The sequence below is a fragment of the Triturus cristatus genome, chromosome 1_2 (assembly GCF_964204655.1).
Source record: "Triturus cristatus chromosome 1_2, aTriCri1.1, whole genome shotgun sequence".
Classification (NCBI taxonomy): domain Eukaryota; kingdom Metazoa; phylum Chordata; class Amphibia; order Caudata; family Salamandridae; genus Triturus; species Triturus cristatus.
Genome location: NC_140580.1, coordinates 650,894,101 through 650,921,787, shown reverse-complemented (window position 1 = coordinate 650,921,787; position 27,687 = coordinate 650,894,101). Strand labels below are relative to the sequence as shown.

Genomic DNA, 27,687 nt, shown 5'->3' with positions numbered 1-27,687 from the left:
TTAAGGCAGTTACACGATGTAAAGACAATCACAAAAACCTTTTCCGTAAGCACCAAATCGAAAATAAATCTCTAGTGACAGCAAAAACAATAGGTTGTTGTGTGTCTGTTTTCAAAATGTTAAGTGCTTCAAAACAGTGCTATGTTTATGGGTTCCTGCAAAGTGTGACTAGCAATTGGGACCCGGGTTTCTTATAAACTGGTCAGAAAAAAAGAGCATGAGCCTCTGTTTCCTCAGCTATACCACAGGATGGACATTTCTGCTCAAGGGCATGGCCCTCAATTCTCCAGTGATTAGTGACTGTACCCATAGGAAGAGATCTATGCCTAAACTGGATATAAAGCCTCCTTGCTAGTGCTAGTTGAACTTCATACAGAAAACCTTCCAATCTATAGATATCCTTTTGGCCTAAGGGTCTTAAAGTCCAAGATCCCAAAGAGGAGTTCATTATAAGGGATGACAGCTTGTGCACCTTGTAGCATTTGGCAAGTTCCGCTTTGGACACGGTTAAGCAGGCCTCAGCAAGATTATTCCACAGGCTTGCTTTACCCATGTTTTTTAGGGTTTCCCTGATATGACAAAACCATGGCAATCTCCCCACCCCAGTAACCCTAAGATCTGCTCTAAAGCCAATCTATAAGACATCAATTTGGGAGTGACCCAAATTCTTCCCAAAAAGAGAAGGTGCCTGAGGACTTTTCCCTCCGAGATAGACCTAACACCTAGATCTAATATAAGGGGGTTCAGTGGAGTACTAGAGGGGAGATTCAACAGTTGCCTAATTAAGCTATTCTCTGTCAGCGTGATGTCACTTACAGGCTTGTTGCCCCAAACCTCAGTCCCATTCACGGTAGCACCCAAGGCTTGCAATTTATAAATCTCGATTGTGGGACTGATAGGCTTAAAGAAGGACCCCCTTTACACCCTGTAGAGCCCACCTGTGTGTGGCGCCATTTTTAAGCCTTTGCTTGGTAATATGGAACGACTAGTGTCCATGTGTTTGCTAAGCATTACCCCTAGATAGTAAAAGGTTGAATCCCTCGCTAATTGAATCCCATTCAAACTGGGGTTTAGAAGTGTAGAGTGCAATGGATTTAAAACCATTAATTTAGTTTTGCTGATGTTAATTTCTGGACCCCCTCGACTTGCAGAAAATGTTGAATTTATCAGGTGCCCTTTAGATACCTGTTGGGGTCTTTGAAAGGAGTAGGGTATCATCAGCAAACATCAACACAGGCACCTTGACAAAGGCCAACCCAGAGGCGTCATTATTTATGGTGTTCAGTAAATCAATAAGGCCATTATTATACAAAGTAAATAATGCTGGTGTCAACACACAACCTTGTCTAGCTCCCTTTTTAACAACAAAGCGTTCAGAAAGTTCCCTCAATTTACCACAGCAAACCTGCGCAAAGTTCTTCTCATGGAGCCTTTGAATAATGTGGCACAAGTAGGATTAAACCCCCATGTTGTCCAGAACGCGCCAAAATAAATCCCTAGAGACCAAGTCAAAGCCTGATTTTAAGTCTTCAAGAATCAAATATAGGCTGCCACCCTCAAAGACAACTATTTTCCAGTATGAGAGTTGAAGTCTAAAGACTTGGGGCCAGATGTATCAAAGGGTTTTACTCATTCTGTGTCTATGGGAAAATGTGTTCGTACATATGGCCCTTGGTCTATTGTAGAAGGGTGTTGCTGAAAACCTGCTTGAAAGGTGCTAAGAACCTTATTACCCTCCATCCAAACCTGAAGCCTTTCTAGTATCACTCTAGAAAACACTTTTTGCATCATGTCTATCAAGCTGATAAGTCTGTAATTAACAGGCAACAATGGAGAACCCTTTTTGAAGATGGGGATGATTTCCGCCTCCGCCCATGAATGAGGAATGGGCATCCCCTCCATAATAGCATTAAAGACAATCCAAACATATGGGCCCCTGACATTGGGTTTTTAGAAGTAAAGATCCTCTGATATTGTGTCAATACCAGGTGCCTTCCAAAGGGCATTTTTTTTTATGGCCCTATGCACATCCTCAAAGATTATTGCTGGATATTCCTTCAGATCATGAGAGGAGGGCTCACTTCTAGGCCAATCCTTAGCAGGCTGGCTCCTTCCAGAATTTGTGGACAATGGGCTCCCCAGGTTTGGCGCTAGAAGGCGACATGTCCTCTTCCTCCCTCAGGTCGTTGCTGGCACCCTGAGGCAAGGTGATGACTGGAACTTAGAGTCCTCCAAGAAAAAGCAGTGACCCAGTTGGCAGCACTGTTTTAGTATCGCACATTGTATCGTAAACCGGCATCTCATTTTCCATTGCTTAAGCTTTGTAGATGCTTTTCACTTACCGCTCAACACTTACATTGCCTGTTGCTCTGTCTTCATTTTTTCTGTGTTTTGGATAATACATCCTAACACTGTGCATGCTATTTGTTCCACATTTGAGACTCAACTCATTGTCTTTTTGGATTTCACTACTGGGTTTATTCAGTTGTCCTGAATGTTGTGTATATTTACTGAATCCTCAATTACAGATTGTTTTGCTTCAAGTGGGGTATCTTTGTTTTTGAAGGTACATCACCTCTCTTGATGATGTCCTGGTATTCTTCTCCTAAGGGTTTGTTCTTGAGTTTTCTATGTTTTTTATGTTAGAGCTTGTAGGCATTCTGAGTTAAATCAGAAATTCACTTTTTTTCTGTATGTCTGTTGACATTGACCTCTGGTGGCTGATTTGCCTGCCACTATTTTTAGTATTTCTATTATATTTGTAACAGTTTGGTTTATCACACCAGAGATGTAATAAAAGAAATGCTTCCATTAGCTTGTCTCCTTACCTGTTATTTTGTACCCTTTAATGTTTTTAAGATTTGTGTTCATTTGTAACTTTATGGTACTGCTCCGGCCCATTTTAGTACCTGGCAATTATCTACTAGAACCCACTCTGGTCGGATGGAACTTTTTACTTGCCCAATAGCGTGGAGGGAATAAACACAATTAACAGAAAATGCAGTCTGCAATTTATCATAATCAAGGACTCGAGACTTAATCTCTTTGCTCTCTGGCTTTTATTATCAGCATAAAGATTTGAAGATACAAAGTCCTCAATACGAGGCACAACAAGTACATAGGCACTAACACAAATGCTACTCTACGAAGAATCCGCATACGGCTAAAAATAACTAAAAGCACAATCTCTAAAAGCATGAGGTAGAAAACTACCAAGCCAATGTCGATATTAGGGACACGGGACCATATCATCTCTGTCCCTACTCTGTACTAGATGACATCCCTACTTAGCAATCCCTTGAGACCCTCAATCGAGTAAAAGGTGTCAGAGTGAAACTTCCTAAGAAGTCTTCACTTCGAGAGCTTGTTCTAAGTTGCCCCCTCTAGCTCTTCGCCTCTGCTCTGGGCTGCTCTGATCTGCCTCCACCCTCGGGGCGCTTTCCCTAATACAGAACCCCAAGTCTCAGAACACGCCCTTTGCACCTCCTCTTCTGCGGGGTCGTCTTTCAGTAATTTTCCACAGAGCGCTGTCCAGTTCCATCGTCCATCGCTTGGCCTTGAGTCCCAGACGCCATCCGCACTAGGAGTTACGATTGGCACATTCCAATGCACTCCCATGTCTGGCTTTTACTACATAAGTCAATTCGTGAACAAAGAGCTTCTCTACTAACGAGCAACTGTCCTTGCACCTGGGGTGAGATCATGCAAGGCAGACATACTTCGCATCTTTTAACTTTGCAATTTACTACAGCCTAAAACCTCTACTGGAATAAATCCCTTTTGGCCTATTGCCCTTGGCTAACATAAGAAAATACCAGGCCTTTCGCCTCAACGATATATGCGAATTCTGGCCACTACTTCGGTTACACAAGCATGTCTAAATCACAGTATTGACATTTACGTCTTTCTTTCATGTGTGGTCAAACTAAACAGTCTACAGACACGAATTCTAAACTACACGTTTTTAACATCACATTGTATTCAAATAAACTAACTCTATGCATTTCTCTAATACATTCACAATATGCTTATACATAGCTAACACTTCTATTAAAATCGATATAAGTTATACAATTCTTAATACATTGCACACAAAATACCTGAGTACGCATTTGATTATATGCGGGTGCCAACTAACAGTGAATATAACGCACCCCTACGATTTTCAAACTTTTAAGCGCTACATCAGTTCCCCCCTTTGATGACATCTGTCATCACACCATTACAATCTTCTTCTTTAGAACTGATTTAAACCGTGCTAGTCATGACTCTGCCATGTCGAACTCCCTCCATTCTCTTAAGACTCTCGTATTGCTGCTCCTGAAACTTCGCCATTCTTTTCTCGTTTGCTCTAAGAGCTCTTTCAACTTTGCCTCCTTGATACCACTTCCACGCTTTCACGCATCCCCACAAACAAATCACACAAACCACAGCAATGATAATTGGCTTCAACACTGATCCAAGAAATCCTCTTCCCAAATTCGCAAACCACGTTCCCACTCTTCCAAATCCTTGTCCAATCTTTTCCCACACATTCTCCTCCGTTAAGTCCATAATCTCCTTGTGAATAGTTGTGATGTTATCTATGTACTTCCCTATCTCCTTCGTGTTGTCTGGAATATATGTGCAGCATTCTTGAACCTTCAATAATTTGCAGACTCCGCCTTCCTTGGCTAATAACACGTCTAACGCAAGGCGATTCTGCATAACCATATTCCGTATCGACAACATCTCTCCAGCCACCAACAACAAAGACCTCGCCGTATTCATAGACAGCTCATCAACCACAGTCGCCAACCTCCTGATCTTCACGTCATTCAACACCACACCCATACTAGGTATCATTGCTCCATATATATCTCCAATCACTGCACCTGTATTCACAGCTCTGCGTCTTCTAGAATGTTGTCTCGTCTCTAGCAACTCCAAGTCCTCTGTATGATAAATCTTCGGGAATATGATAGCCAAATAGCATATGCCATACCAATTTGCAGGTAGTCTGACATAAGCATTCTTCCCACATTCATAATATACTGTCGGAATTACTTGTACCGGACCTTGCATAAAGTCCTTAACAGAAGCCTCCAGAGTGAAGGTCTGAGAACAGGTGCTATGTCCTACTGCGACCTTCTCCGTAGCGGATTGAGGCCGTCCAATACACAAATTCCCCTTCTGTACTTCATCTAACGCTATTGGTCCATAGCTTCCCTTAGACTTGTGAGCTTTCTCCTCCTCAGTCCAATCTACTGGACTATCTCCGGTGTCTCGTGTCTGGGTCAATTTTCTATACCTGTCTTCTACTTGATCAATGAATTTCTTCTCCGTCTCAGATAACGCACATGTCAGGTTATACCTGTGAGCATGCGCAGTATCCAACTTCACAGTCGGTCTAAAATACTTCAGGAGTCTATCCTCTTTCTTATAAGAGTCATATTTATTCAAATGCTTGATGGCTGGAACTTCAGGAAGTACCGTGTCAAAATTTGAAAAGAAATACTCGAACTGCCTCCTGTCGTAAAATAAACTAAGCAATAAACTACAAGAAATCCCATATGTCAACGGGAGATGATGATACTTGATACCTTCATCCACTGAAGCAGGCAACTGCATACACACATAACAATCTTTCACATCCATCGCATCAACATATTCATACAACAACTTTGCATAAGCATTAAGCTTAAAATCACCCTTCGACAAATCCATGTGGAGTCTGCGATCCTCACTTAACTTTGAGGTTCCCTGTTCCCTGATACTGACACCTCTCTGCTCTGGGGTAATAGGTGTGGGTGCTCCCTGAACCTTCCCCTCCTGCCTGTGAGCCACCATGTACGAACTTATCACTACTGCAAATATAGTGACTATCACAACCCCTATCAATGTGCCTATTATCAATTTAGCCCTACGATGTGTGTTTGCAGGATCTGCCATCTTCGGAATATACTCAATGTCCAATACAGTCTCTGAAATGGTAAGTCTCTTTCTCATTAATGTCTCTTTCGTGAACTTAGGCAAACTCTCCCTAACTTTTCTTCGTTCTATAACGGAAAAATCCCTAATTTTGTTCTTCTTCCGCTCGGATCTAGGTTATCTTCTTCCCTGCTTGCAACCCTCTCAAATCAGTCCAACATAACTGCTGGTCCCAACAGTTCCTGGACCCCCTGCAATATCTCGAGCTTAAGGATGATCAGTTCTTGTGGATCGGGCACAGCTGTGAACGTCGGGAACTCTAAATTGTCCAAGATCATACCTCGAATGACACTCAGGAATGGTGGACTCGGAATGTGAATAGTCAGAATTCCTTCGATTTCCAATCCCGGAACCTTCAGCAACACTTCCACTCTCTGGAGCGGGACACTGTTGACCAATGTCATCGACCTCAATCTCCCTCTCAATCCTCCCACTAACTTCAGACTGACTCCGTGAACTCTCTGTTTCGAACGAAACCAACCCTTCCACTCGGGTCTCGGGTTGAATTGTTACCCTTCTAGTTTCCCCTCTCTCACCCCACCTATCATCTGCTTCATCTGGATTATAAGGAGGTGGTCTCTCGTCTAACAATCTTTGCAATACTCCATCATCAGAGTCACTCTCTTCATCCTGTGCCTTCACATGCCTTATCCCCGTCGCGTCTATCAATAAGGGATACAGTTTCTCTTCCTCAATTGTCTGCACTCTCCATCTTTTCTCCGCTGCGTCCCACCTGGCATCCTGAAATGCCCTGATCGACTTTCTCATCCTTTCCTGGCTTCTTCCCTTTTCCTTATCATGCGCTGCTCTAATCCACGCATGTAATGCTTCGAACTGTGCTGGTCTTGGCAAGGGTCTTAAGGACCCCATCACCGACTTCAGCTGGTACAGCACCGCTAGTCTAAATGAGCCATACCTCGGGAAAGCTAGTTCCCCTTCACCTTGTGTGATCTTGTGCCAATTCTCAATCCAAACTATAGTATGTAACCCCACATTCTTTGCCATGTAATGTGCTGGGGTATCCTCGGGAGGGGCTTCTTCTCCCTCACGAACAACCACATGCTTATTGCCTCTACACAATTCTCGCAAAACCCTAAGACACTTCATGATGAGCGAATTCGATCTCACGCTCTGTTTACTTCTTGTTCTTAAATCCTCCAATAACAGCGCGACTCACACCAACCGGCCTATCACAGCGCGACACTCTCTGACGTCACCTTCCTCCGTTCGCAGCAGTTCCCTTCTCCAAACACGTTTCACGCCTACTCTCATCCCATTCGTACACTGAAATAACCGATTAAGTTACTTCTCTGGCTGTCCGTCCACAGCCTCTGACTGTTCGTCCACAGTCTCTCGACCTTGTTGACCTCGATTGGCGCCCGTCTGCCCCCGTCCGGCCAGACAAATCGCCACTGATAGGTTACTGACACTCCGATCCGCACACAACAACCCACGACCAGCGTTAAGTTGCCATACACACACACGTTCGCTCCCCCTATCTCGGTCCAGGTGATCGATGGTACCTCACGATCTCCTTTGGGTGGTCAACAAAATCTATCTCAGGTGTCTTCTACACCACAACTCCCGGGCTGCGCGCGCTCACAGCCTGATCTCACAATCACACAACATACACATCAACTCCGCAAGACATCACACAACAAATCAACACCGCAATCTACAACATCTCATTATGTTCATACTCACTCCTGGAACTGCTGCTTTCTGCCGCACTGCTACTCGCCGTCGATGCTCGTCTGCTGCCGTCTGCTGCTCGCCATCTGATGATTCACCATCACTTATCGTCTCTGGGCCTCAAGGATCACTTATCCTAATCTAATCTAATCGTCCCTCGCTATCGGAAGTAACCATCCTCTGCTACCAACTGCTCCGGCCCATTTTAGTACCTGGCAATTATCTACTAGAACCCACTCTGGTCGGATGGAACTTTTTACTTGCCCAATAGCGTGGAGGGAATAAACACAATTAACAGAAAATGCAGTCTGCAATTTATCATAATCAAGGACTCGAGACTTAATCTCTTGGCTCTCTGGCTTTTATTATCAGCATAAAGATTTGAAGATACAAAGTCCTCAATACGAGGCACAACAAGTACATAGGCACTAACACAAATGCTACTCTACGAAGAATCCGCATACGGCTAAATATAACTAAAAGCACAATCTCTAAAAGCATGAGGTAGAAAACTACCAAGCCAATGTCGATATTAGGGACACGGGACCATACCATCTCTGTCCCTACTCTGTACTAGATGACATCCCTACTTAGCAATCCCTTGAGACCCTCAATCGAGTAAAAGGTGTCAGAGTGAAACTTCCTAAGAAGTCTTCACTTCGAGAGCTTGTTCTAAGTTGCCCCCTCTAGCTCTTCGCCTCTGCTCTGGGCTGCTCTGATCTGCCTCCACCCTCGGGGCGCTTTCCCTAATACAGAACCCCAAGTCTCAGAACACGCCCTTTGCACCTCCTCTTCTGCGGGGTCGTCTTTCAGTAATTTTCCACAGAGCGCTGTCCAGTTCCATCGTCCATCGCTTGGCCTTGAGTCCCAGACGCCATCCGCACTAGGAGTTACGATTGGCACATTCCAATGCACTCCCGTGTCTGGCTTTTACTACATAAGTCAATTCGTGAACAAAGAGCTTCTCTACTAACGAGCAACTGTCCTTGCACCTGGGGTGAGATCATGCAAGGCAGACATACTTCGCATCTTTTAACTTTGCAATTTACTACAGCCTAAAACCTCTACTGGAATAAATCCCTTTTGGCCTATTGCCCTTGGCTAACATAAGAAAATACCAGGCCTTTCGCCTCAACGATATATGCGAATTCTGGCCACTACTTCGGTTACACAAGCATGTCTAAATCACAGTATTGACATTTACGTCTTTCTTTCATGTGTGGTCAAACTAAACAGTCTACAGACACGAATTCTAAACTACACGTTTTTAACATCACATTGTATTCAAATAAACTAACTCTATGCATTTCTCTAATACATTCACAATATGCTTATACATAGCTAACACTTCTATTAAAATCGATATAAGTTATACAATTCTTAATACATTGCACACAAAATACCTGAGTACGCATTTGATTATATGCGGGTGCCAACTAACAGTGAATATAACGCACCCCTACGATTTTCAAACTTTTAAGCGCTACATCAGTACTGTATGTAAATCATTTGGTTATTTAGTGCCTATTTTAGGCATAAGTAGGATGGTCAAAAGTCCAAGATCTAAAACATTTCTGCCACACAAGGGTAGAGTGGCTCACCCAGTTTCCCAGTTCCACACCTCAGTGGAAAGAGCTTTCTCCCATGAACCGGCTCATTACTTGGTTCAGGGAAAATTTCTCTTTTACAACCCTCTCACCTCCACCACCCCCCTCCGCCCCGCCACAACGATCCGTGCCGGCCACCACTGGCCAGCACTTGGGAAGAGAGCAGAAGCCCAATATCTTAGTAGATATGATACTGTTCTCTTCTCTGCCTTTTTCACAATGAAGTGCAGTAACTTCGGATGTTGAGCTGCGTTAAATGAAACAATTAAATAATCAGCTACAGTTTTGCATAGTGACGTAGTAAATGTACATTGCTACAATGTATCCCTTCTTGTTTTGGTCTTTAGAAAAGACAAGCACAATGTTTTGCAGATTTTGTAGTAGTTGCCCTAGTTCCGTACTTTTCTGCAGGAGTTCTGCTCACTGGTGGTTGCTCCTCTCCCTCTGTTGGAAATGAACTCTATTTCTCTGGTTGCTCACGCACATAGGGCCGCACATATTAGAAGCTTCCTAAAGAGAGCTTTTGATTTCATAAAGTGGACTATCTCCTCATCGTAAAATGGGGCATAAATACATGTATTCCACTGGGGCGGCTCCTCCATTGGAGCGGAGGAGCGTCGCCCCACTTAAGTGCCCCCCAAAGTACAAGAGATGAAGAATAAAATGACAGTTTATTAACATTTTATTTTTTATCGTCCCATCCTGAACCGAGTGTCAGGACAGGGCGGACCTTCTGAGTGACAGCAGGGAGGAGCGGTGGGCCGAGGACTGCCTTTGCACTGTTTAAAGCGCGCATGTCTCTTTGGCCAGCCAGGCAGACATATGCCCACTTTAAACTTCTCAACCCAGCTGTCTTAAGACAGCTAGGTTGAGAGAAAGTGCAGGCATCCAGTGCCCTCGGGAGCGCCAGCAGAGGTTGCTTCCACCAATCAGGGCACTGCTAACATGTTGGTTAAGAGCCCGTGAGCAGGCCAGGATTGGTCGCAGGAGTTTGCTGGGGCCTGCACTGCAGTCCAAGCGGAAGAGGTCGGAGTGAGGAGGACGTCGTCGGACACATTCTGGTAAGTGTTTTCTTTTTTTTTGTCCCGCTCCGCTCCCCCTGGTAGGTGCCAGCCGCCACTGGTATTGCACGTTTATTGAAGAGACTTTTTTAGGGAAAAGCAGGAATTGCCTAAAATGGAGCCCGCTCACATGACATATCTAGAATGCTGGGTATAAAAGAGGCAGTATTCGACCAGAAGAATCTTCCAGTCTATAAATGCCCCACTCCCTCTGCTGTGAATGGGAATGCATTCCATGGATGGAGTCTGACAAGACTCCTAAAAGTACAATTTCCCCTAACATCCGAGGACTGGAGCTAGAATACTAAACTGTTCTGTTTCTTGAACACTAAATACCACAGCTTTACTTTTTATCTTTTTTTGTACTTAACAAGTTTATTGGCATTTATTGACATCACAAGACAATTGACATCACAAGACATAAGGAATCAATCGCATCAATCCGTGCAGAGAAGTGTGTGAGAGATGAACCAAGCACCATCTCACAGCTCCCAGAGCACACCAAAGATGCCCGGTGTATGTACAATCAGGGAACGATCTAGTGACGAAATTTTCTTACGGCCCATACCGCCCATTAAGAGCTTGGCTTCAAGTAGGTTAAAATCGGGGTGAATATTTCAATCTCCAGTGCTTGATTTGTAAAACAAAATAAGTTCCAGGGCCCTTCTCAGGAGGCCACTGCAATTTGCACAACCCATTGACCCTGCCAGTATTGCCAATGACATACCTACATAACTACTAACCATCATATGACTAAAAGTCTGACAATTCAAACTGTTCAAGACCCCCAATGCTATAAGAATGGCTTGGGTGGCAGGTACTAGTTGTTTTTAATGTATAATGAATGAATAAACAACTGTTATTCTGCTCACCTTTACATTACACAAACAGCGCCACCGTGTGGTTGCTGTCATAAGAGCTGGTATTGACAATTAACTGCTAGAGCCGAGCAGCGGAAACCACCAGTTCAAATTAGGCAATATCAATCTCTCAAGTAGTGGTGTACTATCTAAAGAATTCCTGGGGACTGAAGAATGAGCTCAACTGGCTACCAGACATAACGTCCGTCACCCAACTTAGCAATTAAAATTGTGTCCCATCCATGGAAGCCCTGGGGGACAGTAGTTTCATGGAGCATAGTTCCCACCCACAATGGGGTTTTTTAGTCATGCTTTCGTTGCATCCTAAGTCTCTAAGGGACTGATTACAAGTTTGACAGTGCGGGAGCAGGACTTCCACGCTGCCGCCCGCTCCCGCACTGCCAAACCTGTGTGCGCACTGCCCTCCAGATTATTGCTTTTCTAGTCACTGGCAGCCGGTTCCTTGGCATTCCCACGGCAGTGCCCATGAAATAGGCACTGCAATGGGAACGTCAAAGGCACTGCCTGCATGGCATGGACTGGTGAAGTCCATGCCGTGCAGATACTGGGGTGCATGCACACAGGGGGAGACTACATATGCCCTCCTGTATGCACCCCATGGCCCAGAGGGCCCCCTTTGTTTCCTCACTGCCACGGTTTTCATATATATGAAATATTAAATATTAAATATATTAAATAATAAATTGAACTAAAAAACACACATACATAATAATTTATATATATATTTACTTTAAAACAATTAATAAACTATTAATTTCAATTTATTTTATCATTTAAAAATTATAGAAACATTTACAAATATATATATATATATATATATATATATATAAACAAAACATAAATTCGAATTTAAAAAAACAGTCTATTATAAATGGAAACATTGAACTATTTAAAAAACTTTACACTTAAATTTCCCACTACAGTTAGTGCAACAGTAGGGAAAGTGTTGGATAGCAAAGGGGTAAAAATTGCTATTCAGACTCCAGTGAGTGCAACAATAGGGACAGTGATGGATAGCGGAGGAGGAAAAATTACTATTCCCACTCCAGTGAGTGTACCAGTAGGGAAAGTGTTGGATAGCAGAGGGGTAAAAATTACTATTCCCACTTTAGTGAGTGCAACAGTAGGGAAAGTGTTGGACAGCGGAGGGATAACATTTACTATTCCCACTCCAGTCAGTGCAACAGTAGGGAAAGTGTTGAATAGTGGAGGGGTATAAATTACTATTCCCACTTCAGTGAGTACAACAATAGGGAACTGTTGGATAGGGGACAGGTAAAAGTTACTATTCCCACTCCGATAAGTGTGACAGTAGGGAAAGTGTTGGATAGCAGAGGGTTAAAAATTAGTATTCCCACTCTAGTGAGTGCAACAGTAGGGAAAGTAATGGATTGTGGAGGGGTAACAATTAATATTCCCACTCTATTCAGTTCAGAATTAAAAACAAACAAAATGTTAACAACATTTTTTTTAAAACAAAAGAAATAAAAATATACATAAATATGTTCAAAATTAAAATACAGATATATTAAAAAAAATAAAACATATAATGTTAAATACATATGACAAATACCTACAAATATTACATTTTTATTTTGAAGATATTTAGAAAGAAAAAACATTAATTATTACATATTTCTTTTATTTCATATGCTATAACACCACACAATTCACAACCCACATCTAAATAAAAAAAAAAGTACTTCCACAATTCACATAATAATTACCAATTAAAGAAATATTATTAATTAAAAAACAAATTAAAACTCATAAAAATTAATTAACTTCCCACACTTTACCTCTATAATCCCCCAACCCACAGCTAAAATTAGACTGCAAATAAAATAATTATCCAATTAAAACTTAATAGTATTTAACAACTAATTATAAAGTAAGTAAAATTAATTTACTCCCCATCCTTTACCCCTATAAAAGTATAACGAACACACAAAAAAATAAACAATTACTCTAATTAAATATCAATTAATTAATATTAATGATTAACTAATTATTAATTGAACATACATTACTTCCCACCCTTTGCTCCAATAAACCCCATAACCCACACCTAAAATTAATAATACAATTACCATAATTAATTACTAATTAATGAATATTAACAACCAAATAACAATTAATTAATAATACCTTTCTTCCCACAATTAACACTATAAAATCTCAAGTAAATAATTATTAATAAATAAAAAATTATAATGTATTTATCATATTAAATTACTTCCCACCCTATTCTCCTATAAACCCACAGAACTAAAAAGTGCAAAATGTAATTAACGTAAAATTGATAACTACTAAAAATGTAACCATTATATTAAAAAAGATAAACAATTCTTCCACAAAAAAAATACATCATACTCATTTAAAATATATACTAAAATACATAACACTAATTAAAAAATCGATATTTTAAACAGCTATATTTTTGCAAACGATATTAATGACTTGAAAAGGAGGACGACACTTCAATCTGGTAAGACTCCTTTATTCACGTCCAGTAGCGCAGACCTCCCGGCAGCAACTGTCATCCCAGTCCGTTCCGCGTTCCCTGCACGGAACCTACATTCCAGGTTCCGTGCAAGGAACCCGATCAGAACACCCAACACACCACCCTCCCTTCACAAAAAACAATTCTCCTCATTACACGGAAACAATCACAACCTCATGAAACTGCATTAAACACAAAATACAGGAAATCAAAATCTGACATAGTCCTGTAATTTGACGGGGGATGCCCTGACTCTGGCAGGGAGAAATCTAGACTTCAAGAGACCTTGTTGAGAAGCAAGATTGTTCCCAGATGCACAATCCCTAGACGTATTGATCCTAGGAGCTAGAATTGTACTATCAGTGTTGACCCCAAATTTGTCTTTCACAAACTCTACCTTTGGCTTAGGCACAATCGATACAGCAGACTTATTCCACACCTTACCATTTTCCAAAACCACTACATGATCCATCACCTTACTAACCTTGACAGGAGGAGAAAACCGGGAAAAACCCTTACGCACAAACACTGGTTTCTTAATTCTTACCCAGTCTCCTTGACACACTGAAGACCGTTTGAGACAAACAGACCCGTATCTGGCTTGGGTAGCAGCTCTGACATCAACCACCCTCCCTAATCTTTGTGGATCCACCACCTTCCTTGACATCCAATCTTTATTAAGTTTGGAACCTGCGACTCTACCTCTCAACAAGGAAAAGGGAGACATTCCAGTACTGTAGTGTGGGGTGGTTCTAATTGCCCATAGCATGTCCGAAATCACTAACTTCCAATCAAGACCATTTATGAAGGACAACTGTAACTGCTCTTTGATAACCCGCTAAAAACGCTCAACCAACCCATTACTACGTGGGTGGTAAAGAGAGGTGAGTACATGTTTAATGCCGTGTTTTTTCAGAAAATCTTGCATTTCAGCAGACACCAACTGGGTACCGTTGTCAGTTACCAATTCCTCCGGAAACCCCTCACGAAGGAAAATCTCTGTAAGAAATTTGATAATAATGCTAGAATTGATACCGTCCACAAACCTTATCTCTGGCCATTTGGACATGTAATCAATAAGAACTAACACATACTTTGGAGAACTACCTAAGCCACCGAATGGACCAGCCACATCAAAGGCTAATTTGTACCAAGGTGATTCTTTGACAGGAATAGGACTGACAGGAGACGGACAGGTACCCTGAGTTTTATCACTCAATACACATGCACCACAATCTCTAACACAATGTTCGATGGACTTGTCAACACCCGGCCACCAAAAATCCTCCCTCACTCTCCGCTTCATTGCCCGAATACCTAAATGGCATTCATGAGCTAAGTCCAGAACTTTGTTCCGTAATGATAGAGGAACAACTAGTAACCCACCCCTGCGCAAAATTCCATCAATCAGAGACAACTCATCACTAACTCTCAAATAAGGAATTAATTCCGAAGGAATGGCAGTACTGTTGGGCCAACCCTGCGTTATGAAATCTATCACCATACAGAGCTCTGCGTCCTCAGACATGGCCAATTTCCAATCGACCTCAGATAGAGCTGCACCCGTGTTAGCTATGGCGCTGACCGCACACACCATTTCTAAATGATCGTTTATAGGTTCAACCACATTTTCAGAAAGAGGCAATCTGGACAAACAATCAGCCACGCAATTCTTTACACCAGCAACATATTCTAGATGATAATTGAATTCGTTGAGTCTGTACTGCCATTTAGCAATACGAGGCGTTGCTCTACCCCCGCCTTTGGTGGTAAAAAGATCCACCAAAGGTTTGTGGTCAGTCCTAAGAACAAAATCATTGCCCCACAAGAAATTTCGAAAATATTGCACACCCCACCATAGCGCCAAAGCTTCCTTCTCAATGGTGGAATAGGTCTCTTTGGCACCACGGAGTGTCCTAGAAGCAAAGGCAATAATTTCTTCTCTATTGTCTAATCTTTTCTGCATCAAAACAGCCCCAAGTCCCACATTACTGGCATCGGTGGCGACAATGCATTGATCGTTGATGTTGAAAAGTTTAAGTGGCTGTGCTTGTACAATTGCTTCTTTCAACACATTGAAGTCAGATGCACATTGGTCAGACCATACATACTTCACGTTTTTCTTAAGAAGATTACGCAGACATACAGTTCTATCGGAAAAGTTAGCAACAAATTTTGCGTAATATTCGACTAGCCCCAGAAAGGAACGTAGTTGATCCCTGTTTTTGGGTTTGGGTGCCTTCTGAATGGCATCTAGTAGTTTCATCTTAGGTTCAACGCCTCTAACCGAAATGTGGTGACCAAGATAATCTACCCCTTCTTGAAGAAACTTGCATTTGTCTTTCCTTAATGTTAACCCACTAGACCTAATAATTTCTAGAACGTGCTTGACTTTAGCATTGTGCTCCTGTATAGTCTTTCCGTGAACAAGAATGTCATCTTGAAAGAACACAACTCCCGCAGTGTTCTTGAACAGATTACCCATGAGGCGTTGGAACACTGCGGAAGCTGATGCCAGACCAAACGGCATACGCAAATAGCGAAATGCACCATCAGGAGTTACGAAAGACGTGAGATGTCTCGAGTCTTTGCACAGTTCAATTTGATGGTATGCAGAAGATATGTCTAGAGAAGAAAAATACTTGGCACCTTCTAAAGTTGACAACATCTCATTTATGTTCGGTAAAGGTTGACAATCCACCCATATGCAAGCATTCAAATCGCGCAAGTCCACACACATCCTAAGGGACTTATCAGCTTTGCGTGCTAAAACAATAGGTGACAACCACTCAGACCCTTCTAAGGGTTCAATCACCCCTGTAGCACATAACCGTTCCAACTCTTGTCTCAACTCACCACGCATGCTAAGCGGTACCTTGCGCACTTTGTGCGTTACTGCCTTAGCACCTTCTTTAAGAATAATACGGTGCTGAAATCCTTTAAGTTTGCCTAACTTCCCATTAAAAACTTCAGGGTAGTTTTTGATCCAATCATTCTCAACATGCACATCAGTCGTAATCGTGCGCACAGGAGTAACGTCAAAATCAGGGAGACTGGCATAGTATTGTTTAGCTTCCCGTTTGGATAAAACCATGTCAGCATGATTGGGATCGAGGATGATTCCCGACTCACCTTGTTCATGCCATCCTAGTAAATTGGCACCTTCTTCCACAATGAATATTGTACCTAAAATGCCATCCCCCTTGAAATTTAAGTTCCCCTTGAATTTGTCCAACACTTCCACGCGTTTGCCACCATATGCAAAAATCTTTATGCAGGAGTGAGCTACAGGGATGTCACCCAAACTTTTAAAATCCTTGACATTAATAAGGGTAAAAGGGGAACCAGAATCGGCAAGAAATTCAATGCCCTTCCCATTCACACTTATGATGCACACAGGGTTTTTCCTTCTTTGACCCTCTCCAATAGAAGCTATTTCCACCACCCCTCTTCTATAGATGACGAAGATAGCATTAGTAATTCATAGTTTCCATCATCTTCACAGTCCTCTTCTATGGCCCTTACAGTATGAGGAGGTACCTTGTGAGGTAGAGTTGCTTTGCACATGCGTGCTAAATGTCCCTTCTTTCCACATTTGAAACAAGTCTGATTTATAGCATAACAAAACTTGAAATTTCCCAGATGAGAGGCACTGCCACAACGATAACATAGAGGATGTTGACCTTCAGCTTTCGTATTCGGGCCATTAGATACCGATGGTGCGCGGGAAACGTTGGTGTTGATGCCCTTCGTTGGTTTGGTAGAAGCTTTCGTAGTGACTAGTTTGACTTCAGACAGAGATGTGGTATTGGAAGTGACAGTAGAAGTGTTTAACTCCTTCATACAGAGTTGAGAATGTTCAACACTCTTCGCTAAAATGAGAGCAGTCTCTAAATCAGGATCATCAGAGGATAGCAATTTTTGTTGAATTTTCTTATCACATGTACATTCAATCAACTGATCACGAATTATTTCATTGCGAAATTCCCTATAGTTGCACTTGACGGCCAAAATTCTGAGAGCAGCAACAAAGTCATCAATGGATTCACCAGGCATCTGCGCACGCTGCAAAAATGTATGCCGCTCAAGAACTACATTGCGCTTGGGATTAAATCTTTTATCAAGAGTTTTTATTAATGAGGCATAGTCATCAACAACTAGAGAATCGCCATCATCACCTGCACTGGTACACATCCAAACTGATTCCAGAGGTAAAGTTTTCAAGATCGTCCTGGCCTCAGCACCTATATTGTACATCAATAAAGCTTTTTTCTTTTTAGAAGAAAAAGTATCACCATCAATTGCCTCTAAATATGCTTCAAAAGTGTCTTTCCATGGTTGCCATAGCATAGGAGGAGGACCAGGTGACTGTAAGAATGGAGGTGGAGCCACAACGTTATCCATTGGTTACTTTGCGTGGGTGAGTTGCTGCCACTTTAAAATAACCACTGTTTAAAATGACCACTGTAACAGGTGTCACTTCACAATACCCCAATTCACTTAATTATATCTTGTAGCTGCGCTTAAAAATGCAGAAAAACCATTCTAAATATCACTGTTGTTGCATCTCAAACACGGTCTTGGTGTGATCTTCAATTGAGGCATGCGCGTTGAAACAGGCAAAGGTTGCTAGGGCAACGGTAAACAATAGCAACGGAGATGTCCTCGCAGAGACGCTCGCGCTGACGCTGCGCTCGCGTTGGCGCCGCGCGTCGATACACGCGTCGAAGAAAACAAGCTAAATCCCAGAAGGGAAACAAAAATCTCACCATACGAGGATCGCTGGAGAGAACGGGCAACAGGAGGAGCTCCAAATCCCTCGACAGTCAAATACGGTGAAGCTCACTCCGCCCACATCACCAAGAGGAGCGCTTGAAGCGAAGAATCACCGAAGTCAAGGACATCGCTGGAAGCAGGAAATCAGCGAAGCCACGGAACACGCAGGAAGGGAGGCTGACCACTGGACCAGCCCGTCGCCAGTGAAAAGGAGGACGACACTTCAATCTGGTAAGACTCCTTTATTCACGTCCAGTAGCGCAGACCTCCCGGCAGCAACTGTCATCCCAGTCCGTTCCGCGTTCCCTGCACGGAACCTACATTCCAGGTTCCGTGCAAGGAACCCGATCAGAACACCCAACATGACTTCTATATTTTTCAAATGATATTTCTTACCTTAAAATCTATATATTTGACAACAATATTCTTGCTGTTGATATTTCTGCGTCACAATATTTCTAACTCGATATTTGTGTAAGTCGACATTTCTAACTCTATATTTTGTCTGTGTAAGTCGACATTTCTAACTCGATATTTTTTCTGTTGCCTAGCCATGCTATCAGGTAGTATGCCTGGACATCTTCAGCCCCTACGCCACTGTCAAACGGTGATGTACTATACTTTACCATTGCTATTCATGCTGCTTTACTGTTCCAGACAAATATTTCTGATCAGCGACAGGATGCCATTTTAAAGATGGCGGCTTTATCCATGATTGACCAGGTGAGGCATGACCAAAAGGGTAGGTCTCTATTTAATTTTGCCATTGAGAATGATATATTCCCACACTTAACCTCCACACGTGCAAAAGGCAATCTCAGATATTTAAACCCCTCGGTGGATATCTGCAGCCCCAATGTCCACAGCAGATCTGTAGGATACACCACCAACTTGGCAGGGTTCATCCAAACCAGGAAAACAAAGATGATCAACAAAATTTGGAGGACTCTAGAACTCGACTTCTGCAGCTCACGGAGAAGCCCCAGCAAGTCATCTGCATAAAGCGATCCTCTATCAGAGACCCATCATTCAAAGCCCTTCACCAGAACACAGCTTTCTAATATTTCTATTCCTCTCATCATTAAACATAGATTGCAGAAATTTTTCTCTCTGTTAGTATAAAATGCAGGACAAAGACATAAATAATGGTCAGGTTTTTCCTCAGCACCTTTCCATAGTCTACACAATGTATCTTGTCTACTGGAATGCTTCATATTTTTGCAACAAGAATCTGTCCTGAGGGGTGGAATAGGTCAGAAAACTTTACCATGTAACTAAATTAAATATAATCAAACTTGAATGTATTTCCTACTGTGGACTGGATGCTTCTAATTACTTTGTGGAAACTTGGTGTTGGACGAATTTATGTTCACCTCTTTAAAACCTATGTGGCATACTAGACTTCTTAATGGGGGGAGTAGTTGGCAAGTTAAACCCCTTCCTACAAGAAAAGGTAACAGATTTAAAGCAATTCAAGACACACTTGACCTACTCATTCCTAGATACAGAACCTTAAATGAACTATTGGTGATGCAAACAAGCTCCTTGATACCTTCAGACTTTGGTATGGACAACGAAATACTCCACTTTACAACTTTTAAATGTCAGAGATATTGGTTAAACTTAAATTCTTGCGTTAGTCTATATCTATACCTTTAGTTGCAGCTTGGCTGAGCGTTTAAAACTGCATATTTTACTGAAGAACACCCAATTTATAGCTTCCATGAAGCAAGCAAAAATATAGACCGTAAAAACCTGAAGATACCAATATATCTCACACCTTTATGCCTCAATAAGTATTACTGATTTCGTGATTGGTGAACATATTTGAGAGCTAGCTGACAGGCATATAAATCATCTCTTATGCAAACATTGTCAAAGTCTATAGGCCGGGCTTGCAATTCATATTTCTATTTCTATTAAATGTTAGAGCTGCAGTAAAGTTGGGGAAACATAAAAGTACTTTTAATTATTTTAATAATGTACATAATATATTGGAGTATACATAAAAATAGAGAAATATTCTTTTGGGAATAAATGGTTCCCTGTATTTCAGCACTCCGGTCTAATTATCATTTTGGGGCATATTTACAAGGGCTTTATCTCCGCTTTTTTGGATTTTAAAGCCAAAAAAGCGGAGATAAAACTATCGCCCTATTAACAAGAGGGTGCTAACATGCATTAGACCATGTTAGCACCCTTTTACCCAACGCCTCCCTTTGCATCTCTAATGAGATGCAAAGTGGGCGTCACTGGGCAGGACAACCTTGTAAATATCGCTGATGTTCACATCGCGATATTTACAAGGCTGCTCCAGCATTTTAGCACAAGTTAGTTTTTGGAGAAAACCGCTGTTTTCTCCAAAAACTAACGTCTACTAAAAAGCAGACTTACCTATCCCTAACATTGGGGTGGATTATGCTGATACGACCCTGTGGAGTACAAACAACAGTGATCCTCAAATAATTAGGATAATGATTAGATAAATATAGTTCAGAATCGATACTATATTCTGGAAGTCCAGCCGGACAACCGATTTAATTTTGCAATAAAAAAAATTTTTATGCACACATATAGGAACAAAGTACTTGTGGGACACAGTCCTGTATCCGATTAGGACAATAACATTACAAAACAAACAAAGGCATTTCAGGCAAGACAAAAGGAGCTTTTTACATTATCCAATGTTGTAAGCTTTTTTCAAAACAGCTAATGCACTTTTTTAACACAATGGACTAACGTGCATGCTATTTTAGAAGGGGTCGACGACGTTTCGTTCCTGTCAGAGGAGTACCAGGATCATCATCAGGACATTAATGTGTACATGCCTGATTGTAAACGAAATTGCCTGTGGGGAAACAACCAGGGGTGATATAGAGAGGGGAAAAAATTGAGGAAAAAATGAAAGAGAAGATTTAGGGCGGTCCACTCATGGCCTGTTGAACAAGATTAAATCGCGCAGAGGATGCAGGTGTAGTACTGAGAATGCATGCGGGTGTGTAGGCATGCGTTGGATACAAGAGTCAAGTACTAACGGATAAGTGGCAGGCGCAAATAAGCCGTATAAGTGATGAGTAACAAGAGAGATAACGGTGGCTTGCTAACTAATGAAGAATAGGAGCGGAAAGGGACCGCGTGATGTGAGGACATGCGTCTGCAGTTGTCGTGTACTAAAAGGGGACGAGGTGCGTGTTGAGGAACTATGAACGGAGGCAACCAGGCTAGGTGGAAGGGCAGCATCAGGCGGTGGAGGAGGAACCCTTACACGGTGTTAGTGATGACGCTGTGAAGCAACCAGTCACGGAGTGGAAGGATAACGAGCGGAGTGTTTGAGGGGTGGATGTGAAGAGCACGTAACTACAGTGAGCAATGGTCTCACCTGGAATCGAGAGAATACTCGAGCCGTCAAGTGACGAGGGCAACAACGGTAATCAGGTGCAGTGAAGGTTCACTGGGGAGGAAGAGGTACCGTATTAGGAGAGTGGATGGTGAGTGTAATGGTGAACATCGGCGGAAGGATAAATAATTACCTAGTGTGAGCTAGAAGGCGAATGCACGATCCGGCCGGAGCCAAGGGCAACAATGTTCGCCAGGTGAAGTCAAGGTACACTAAAACGGAGAAATTGGCGCGTTAAGTGAGTAGTGAGGTGTGGTGAACAGAGCAGGCTAAGGGGAGCAATATTTACCTAGATAGAAGGATGGGTTATCCAAAAGTAAATGGTCCAAACGATGCTTCGAGTTGTAGAGGCGGCGTGACAATGCACTAGGGGAAAAGGCACAGTATGAGCACGGTGCTGGTGCGTGAACGCGGAACAAGAAAAGAAAAGGTAGTGAATTGCGCTTACCGGGATCCAGCCAGGTCCTTAGGTTACGGTGAGCCGAGTGACGGAGTGAGGCGCATTGAGCGTGAATAAATACTGAGGAGGTGTTCACATCACGATATTTACAAGGCAGCCCACATGATTTTAGCAGACATTAGATTTTGGCAAAAACTGCCGTTTTCGCCAAAATCTAACGTCTGCTAAAATCCTGACTTAGCAATCCCTAACATAGGGGGTGGATTATGCTGATACAACCCTGTGGGTCGTATCAGCAAGGTTATCGCCGTTTTGCAGGGAACATCGCTGGAAAACCAGCGATGTTCCCTGCAAAATGGCGATTTCCCTGCTATCTCTGGAATTTTTATCGCCCTGGAGTAACGCGTTGTTAATAACGCGTTACCAGGGCGAGAAATTCCAGAGATAGACGGCGATAAATAACAAAGCGCTAAGCGCGCTTTGCGTTTATTTATCGCCGTCATTGTAGATATGCCCCTTTGTTCTCTTATGTGCCTCCCTGCTATTTGACATTGTACAGTCTCCCTCACCCAGCTCCATCTAAACACTTACCTCACAGTGGTTAGCCAAAGTTGCAACACTTAACAAAAAACACAGATGTTTTTAGGTTACTTATGTGGCTAAACAACTAAAGAGCCACCAGCATGTGTTTAAATTGCCGCTCTCAGCATTGCTGACCCAGTAGGATTGGAGGGAAATGGCAAAATGTAATGTAATGGAAGGTGGATTTGTAGAGCACTGCTTGTCACCTGTGAGAGTATCCGGGCACTACTGGCCATGTCGCTAGACACGGATAATAAGTTATTTACCCAATTCACTGGTTCTTGCTCTCTCAATCTTGGAAGCAAACATATATGCACAAACACTCAGTGATTCAAATACTTGCCTTTCAGGTGATGCACAGCTATTTGCTAAGAAGCTATTAGTCAAATAAGTCATCCTACCTTACACTCTACATTTGTTATGTTCTACTTTTCTATACTATTATATTCAATTCTATTCAATTATTTGTTACATTTACACAATCCATATAGTGCTATGCATTGCTGAGTTAAGACTATCCTACATGCTATTCTGTCCTATGATATATTATGCTTTAGTGTGCTGAGTTATGTTGTGTCTTGCTGTGTTATTTTAGGTTGTGCTATTTTCCGTCATGCTTTGCACAACTGTATTTTGTGTTATGTTGTGTTATGGTTTGCTATGCTATGTTGTTACAGAATGCTATTATGCTGTGTCATACTATGCTATGTGGTATTGTGTGTCATGTTGTGCTGTGTTATGTTAGGATGACTTGTGTTATGTTGTGTCTGCTAAGTAAATACATCAAAGAACAATGAGTGGCTTTGGTTTAAGAGTTTTCAAAATTTATAAGCTACACATCATATCACATCTTCAGTCTAACAGAAGGAGATTTTGATGCCACTCTAATAAAAGAATTGCTTGATATTCCCTCCCAAAAAATGAAATACCATGGACTTGATGGACAGCCCATTCAAGTAGTGGAAAAGCATGAACCACATGAAAGCCAGTGGCTGAAGGGGACTGTTCAAAACACGTAGGGCCTTATATATGAGGGCCTTACGCCACAGTTGTGTGACTTTTTGTGACGCTGCAGCGGCATACAAAAGGAGCCACACTGCGCCATATTTACAAAGTGACACATCTAGACAGATGTGTCACTTTGTAAACCCATGTGCTATATAATACCTGCGACAGGTATAATGTATGCAGTGTGGGCGTTTCTGTGCAGAAAAGGCTCGTACAAGTGTCGCAATAAAATCTTTGAGATTTCACTGTGACACTTCTACGGCCTCACTGCGTCAAATCCTTACACCTGCTTGAAGCAGGCGTAAGTGGTGATGCATGCCTTTTCACATGGGGATTGTTTATTTTGGTTTCCTTTTTATGTATTATATTTCTGAATGTACATTGTATTTAATTTATTCCGCTTGATTGGAGTGCCTCTAACCATCTGTATAGTCTTAGACAAAGATGACAGATATATTGGGTAGTCAGAGATTTATTGGTAGGCCCCAGGCTCAAGAAGGAACTAGTCAGTCACAAATCAGGTGGGTCCTCAAGTGACTGCACTGGCACTTGTACCTTTCAAAGACACCACCCTACTGTGAATTCTCACACTTTTACTACCCTATATCTTTCTAGCGCTGTTGCAGGTGCGTACCTTTCATTGATACAGCAGGTGGGTGGGGCCAAGTCCCAGTGGCATCATAGGCCCACTGTCCCCCAAATGCTACCTAACCAGGTGTGCGGTAGCATTTTCCTTGCTTTGATCAGGGTTTATGTCACTGCATTGATGGACAGTGTTTGATGTTGGTTATTATCTTTCTTGACCCTGGCACTCAACGCACAGCGCTGGAGGAAACTTTCCCTCAAGACTGTGAAGGCATGGGTTGATAGGACCGAGTGTCCTCCATTCTGATTTTCTGATCCCTTTCTGCAGACAGCAACTGCGGCCGGATGGTGGAGCTTGGTGTGGTGAATCAGCTCCTGGACTTGCTGGAGCAGCACGTGGAAAACGGAGACGTCTCGGTACAGCATGCTGCGCTGAGTGCACTGCGGAACCTCGCCATCCCAGGTACGTGCACCCCGAATCAATGAACGTTAAGCAAAGGCTAGAGGGTGGTTCTTAGTGCACAAAATAACAGTACGGCATGCTGCGCTGAGTGCTCTGCGGTACCGAGCTGTACCAGGACATGCACCCTTGACCAATGAACGTCAAGCAAATGCTAGAGGGCAGTTCTTAAGGCACTTGTGCTATGTATTCCTTTCAATGGACTTGCCTCCAGCTTCACAGCTTGTTTGGCCTTTCCGACTGATGGCAGCAAGAGGCCTCTTAAACAGTTGTGGCCAGCATAGTTCAAAGGTAGGGGGACAAGTGCGGGGGGATCATAATAATAAAACCAAAAAAAAGTACCTGGAGTCCAGGTCCCGCATCTTCTCAGCTCCTGCTCTCCTGCCTCCAACAGGAACAGGAAGCAGGCAGCCAGGCTCACTCCCCTAAGCCAATCACAATGCTGCAATGCAGCGTTGTGATTGGTCTGAGCGCCGTGACATGGCGCTCAGCCAGGGGCTGGAAAGGTGGGCATGTTCTCCATGCATGCTGTAATGAAGCCTACATGGAGAAGGGGAAAGTGTGCATGACTGGTTTTTGCGAACCGAGAGGGCCGACCAAACAGTCACTGCGCACTCAGGAGTGGGCAAACCACTCCTCCCCTGCACTGCTCCGTATGCAAAGCAGCCCCGCCTGCCAGCAAAGGAAGGAAACATAAAATGGTACTAACTAAAAGTTATTACCTTTCTATGTTTTTGCTTCTCGCACTGCCAGAAAGCAATGGAGCGACGCTCCTCTGCCATAGCGGAGGAGCCGAGACTGCTCTTAAGTGTGTGTAAGAGAACTCCAACTATGCCTCGGTTTTCTTTCTGCTCCAAACTTGGTCACTTCACAATGCCACTCATTTGTTAGGTCTGGCGTTGGACAAGACTTTCTAATTTTAGTAATATTCACAATGGAGCTTTCAGCATGCCCTCTTCATTTATTGGTCTGTTGTTGTGTCATTCACATTTTAATTGCGCCCACTGCAGCATGAAGCATGGGGCATTGGATTGAACCTCTCCCACTAGCTGACTTCACTGTGAGTGACAGCAGTCTTCTTTTTCAGAAGGGACACATCTGTACAGCAGTACCCTTCAGTGTCAGGGACTACAGTGGTAATGGGTGCTTTTTGAAACCAGAAATATTGGTTTGCTAGTAAACAATGTATTTTTTATGTTGATCCAGGAGGTCCCATAGCAATAAAGTTTTACAGAAACTGTGGCACAAGGAAACAGGCACTGAGAAACCAAGAAGCTCCAACCAATGCCAGACCTGCTCACTTTTCAAACATTTGTTCATGTTGTGGCTATGCCGGTGGTGTTGTAGGTCCTCTGAAGTTGAGCCAACAGGGCCCATGTTGCACAATATGGGCATTTCATTGTTTGCACCGGGCACACCTTTAAAAGGGTGCACCCGGCAAACTCGTGCTAGCACATTCAGGTGAAAAACGGAAAGGCTGCTTTACAGCCGTTTCGTGTTTTCACAGTGCATGCAGCAACCCGCCTACATTTTTGAAGGGGATGTCTGGGGGGGTCCATGGGACCCTCTTACCTTTCCCCCCACCAGAGGGCTGCCATCAGGGGCCACACAGACAGTGTGCCCCCGTTTAGGAGGCGTACTGCTTTGCCTCTTTGCACGCGTCTGTGATACAGCACAGATGCAAAGGGATTCCTTCATTTGCATGGGGCACGCCCCCATGCAAATGTGGGAACTCCCCCTGCAGAAATCGTTGGCGCTTTATGTTCGTCAGCATTATTGGTATTACAGAAGGGGCCGCACAAGTGTCTAAAGCCCCTTCTGTAATACCAAAGTGCCCCAGGGTCCGCAGAGTGGGCACAAACACCCATTGCGCCCCCGGGGCACTTTCTGTAATACGAACCCAGGTGCCTTGATTGACACAACCGCGATGGTTGCACAAGCTGGTTTTATTAAACTTTCACTCAAAACACTTTGGAGTACAACCTTTGAAGTATGGCGCCCGTGTGCAAAATGAGCTCTCAGAGGTCACAAGCTCTGACTTTTAATTCATCTATCCGGGCCTTCGTAGTGATTGTGTTCAAGACAGAACATCTAAAAGGTCGTAGAGGGAGCTTCCCCCAATGCCCCACACCGTTTTTGATTTGTTTTTCTTTTATGTTTGTGTTTTCTGCATATTAATTTTTAAAGTAATTTTCTTTATGTTTCTGTATATTTTAAGAGTTTTGACAATATAGGAGTGTTCGTTAGGCTACCGAATCTCGAGTGCAAATACCTTCACGAGAAATATATTTTTTTGGTTTCTGTTTGAGTCTTTTACCTGAATACGGTTTAATATTAATTTTCTTCTCGTTTCTGTATTTTCTAAACGTGTTTACCAGGCTACAGTATCTTTTGCTCCTTCTGTTTGACATTTGTTCCCTAGCACTGAATTTGGAGCAAATTTAATACACAAAGTTCTTCCCATTAAGCTTTAGAATAGTTTTGGGCGAAACATTCTGCAAAACTTAAAAAGTGCAAAAAAAGTCTCCTGAAATAACGTGTGTATGGAATGGATTCAGCTCGGTTGTTCCGTAGCTGTTCCATCTCTCGAAATTCTGCATAATTTCGGCATTCCGTTGTTTTGGGGCTTTTTGTTTAACATTTTATTATTTCATATTTGTTCGTGAGCTTCACAAACCTCAACAAAATGACAAAAAGTTCACAAAATTTCAAATTCCGGTCATTTCTTTTGGGATCTGTTTTGTGGATGATAAATTCCCCAAACC

The 27,687-nt window shown here is 42.7% G+C and overlaps 1 protein-coding gene across 1 annotated transcript in view; it reads left to right on the top strand.

The window, feature by feature from the left end:
- The window catches only part of LOC146867801 (rap1 GTPase-GDP dissociation stimulator 1-like), a 618,625-nt gene that overhangs the window by 557,494 nt on the left and 33,444 nt on the right, over positions 1 to 27,687 (top strand). Inside the window, exon 9 of the mRNA XM_085608132.1 lies at positions 24,791 to 24,925. Within this exon, the coding sequence (XP_085464258.1) occupies positions 24,791 to 24,925 (135 nt within the window). The remainder of the gene's footprint in view (positions 1 to 24,790; positions 24,926 to 27,687) is intronic.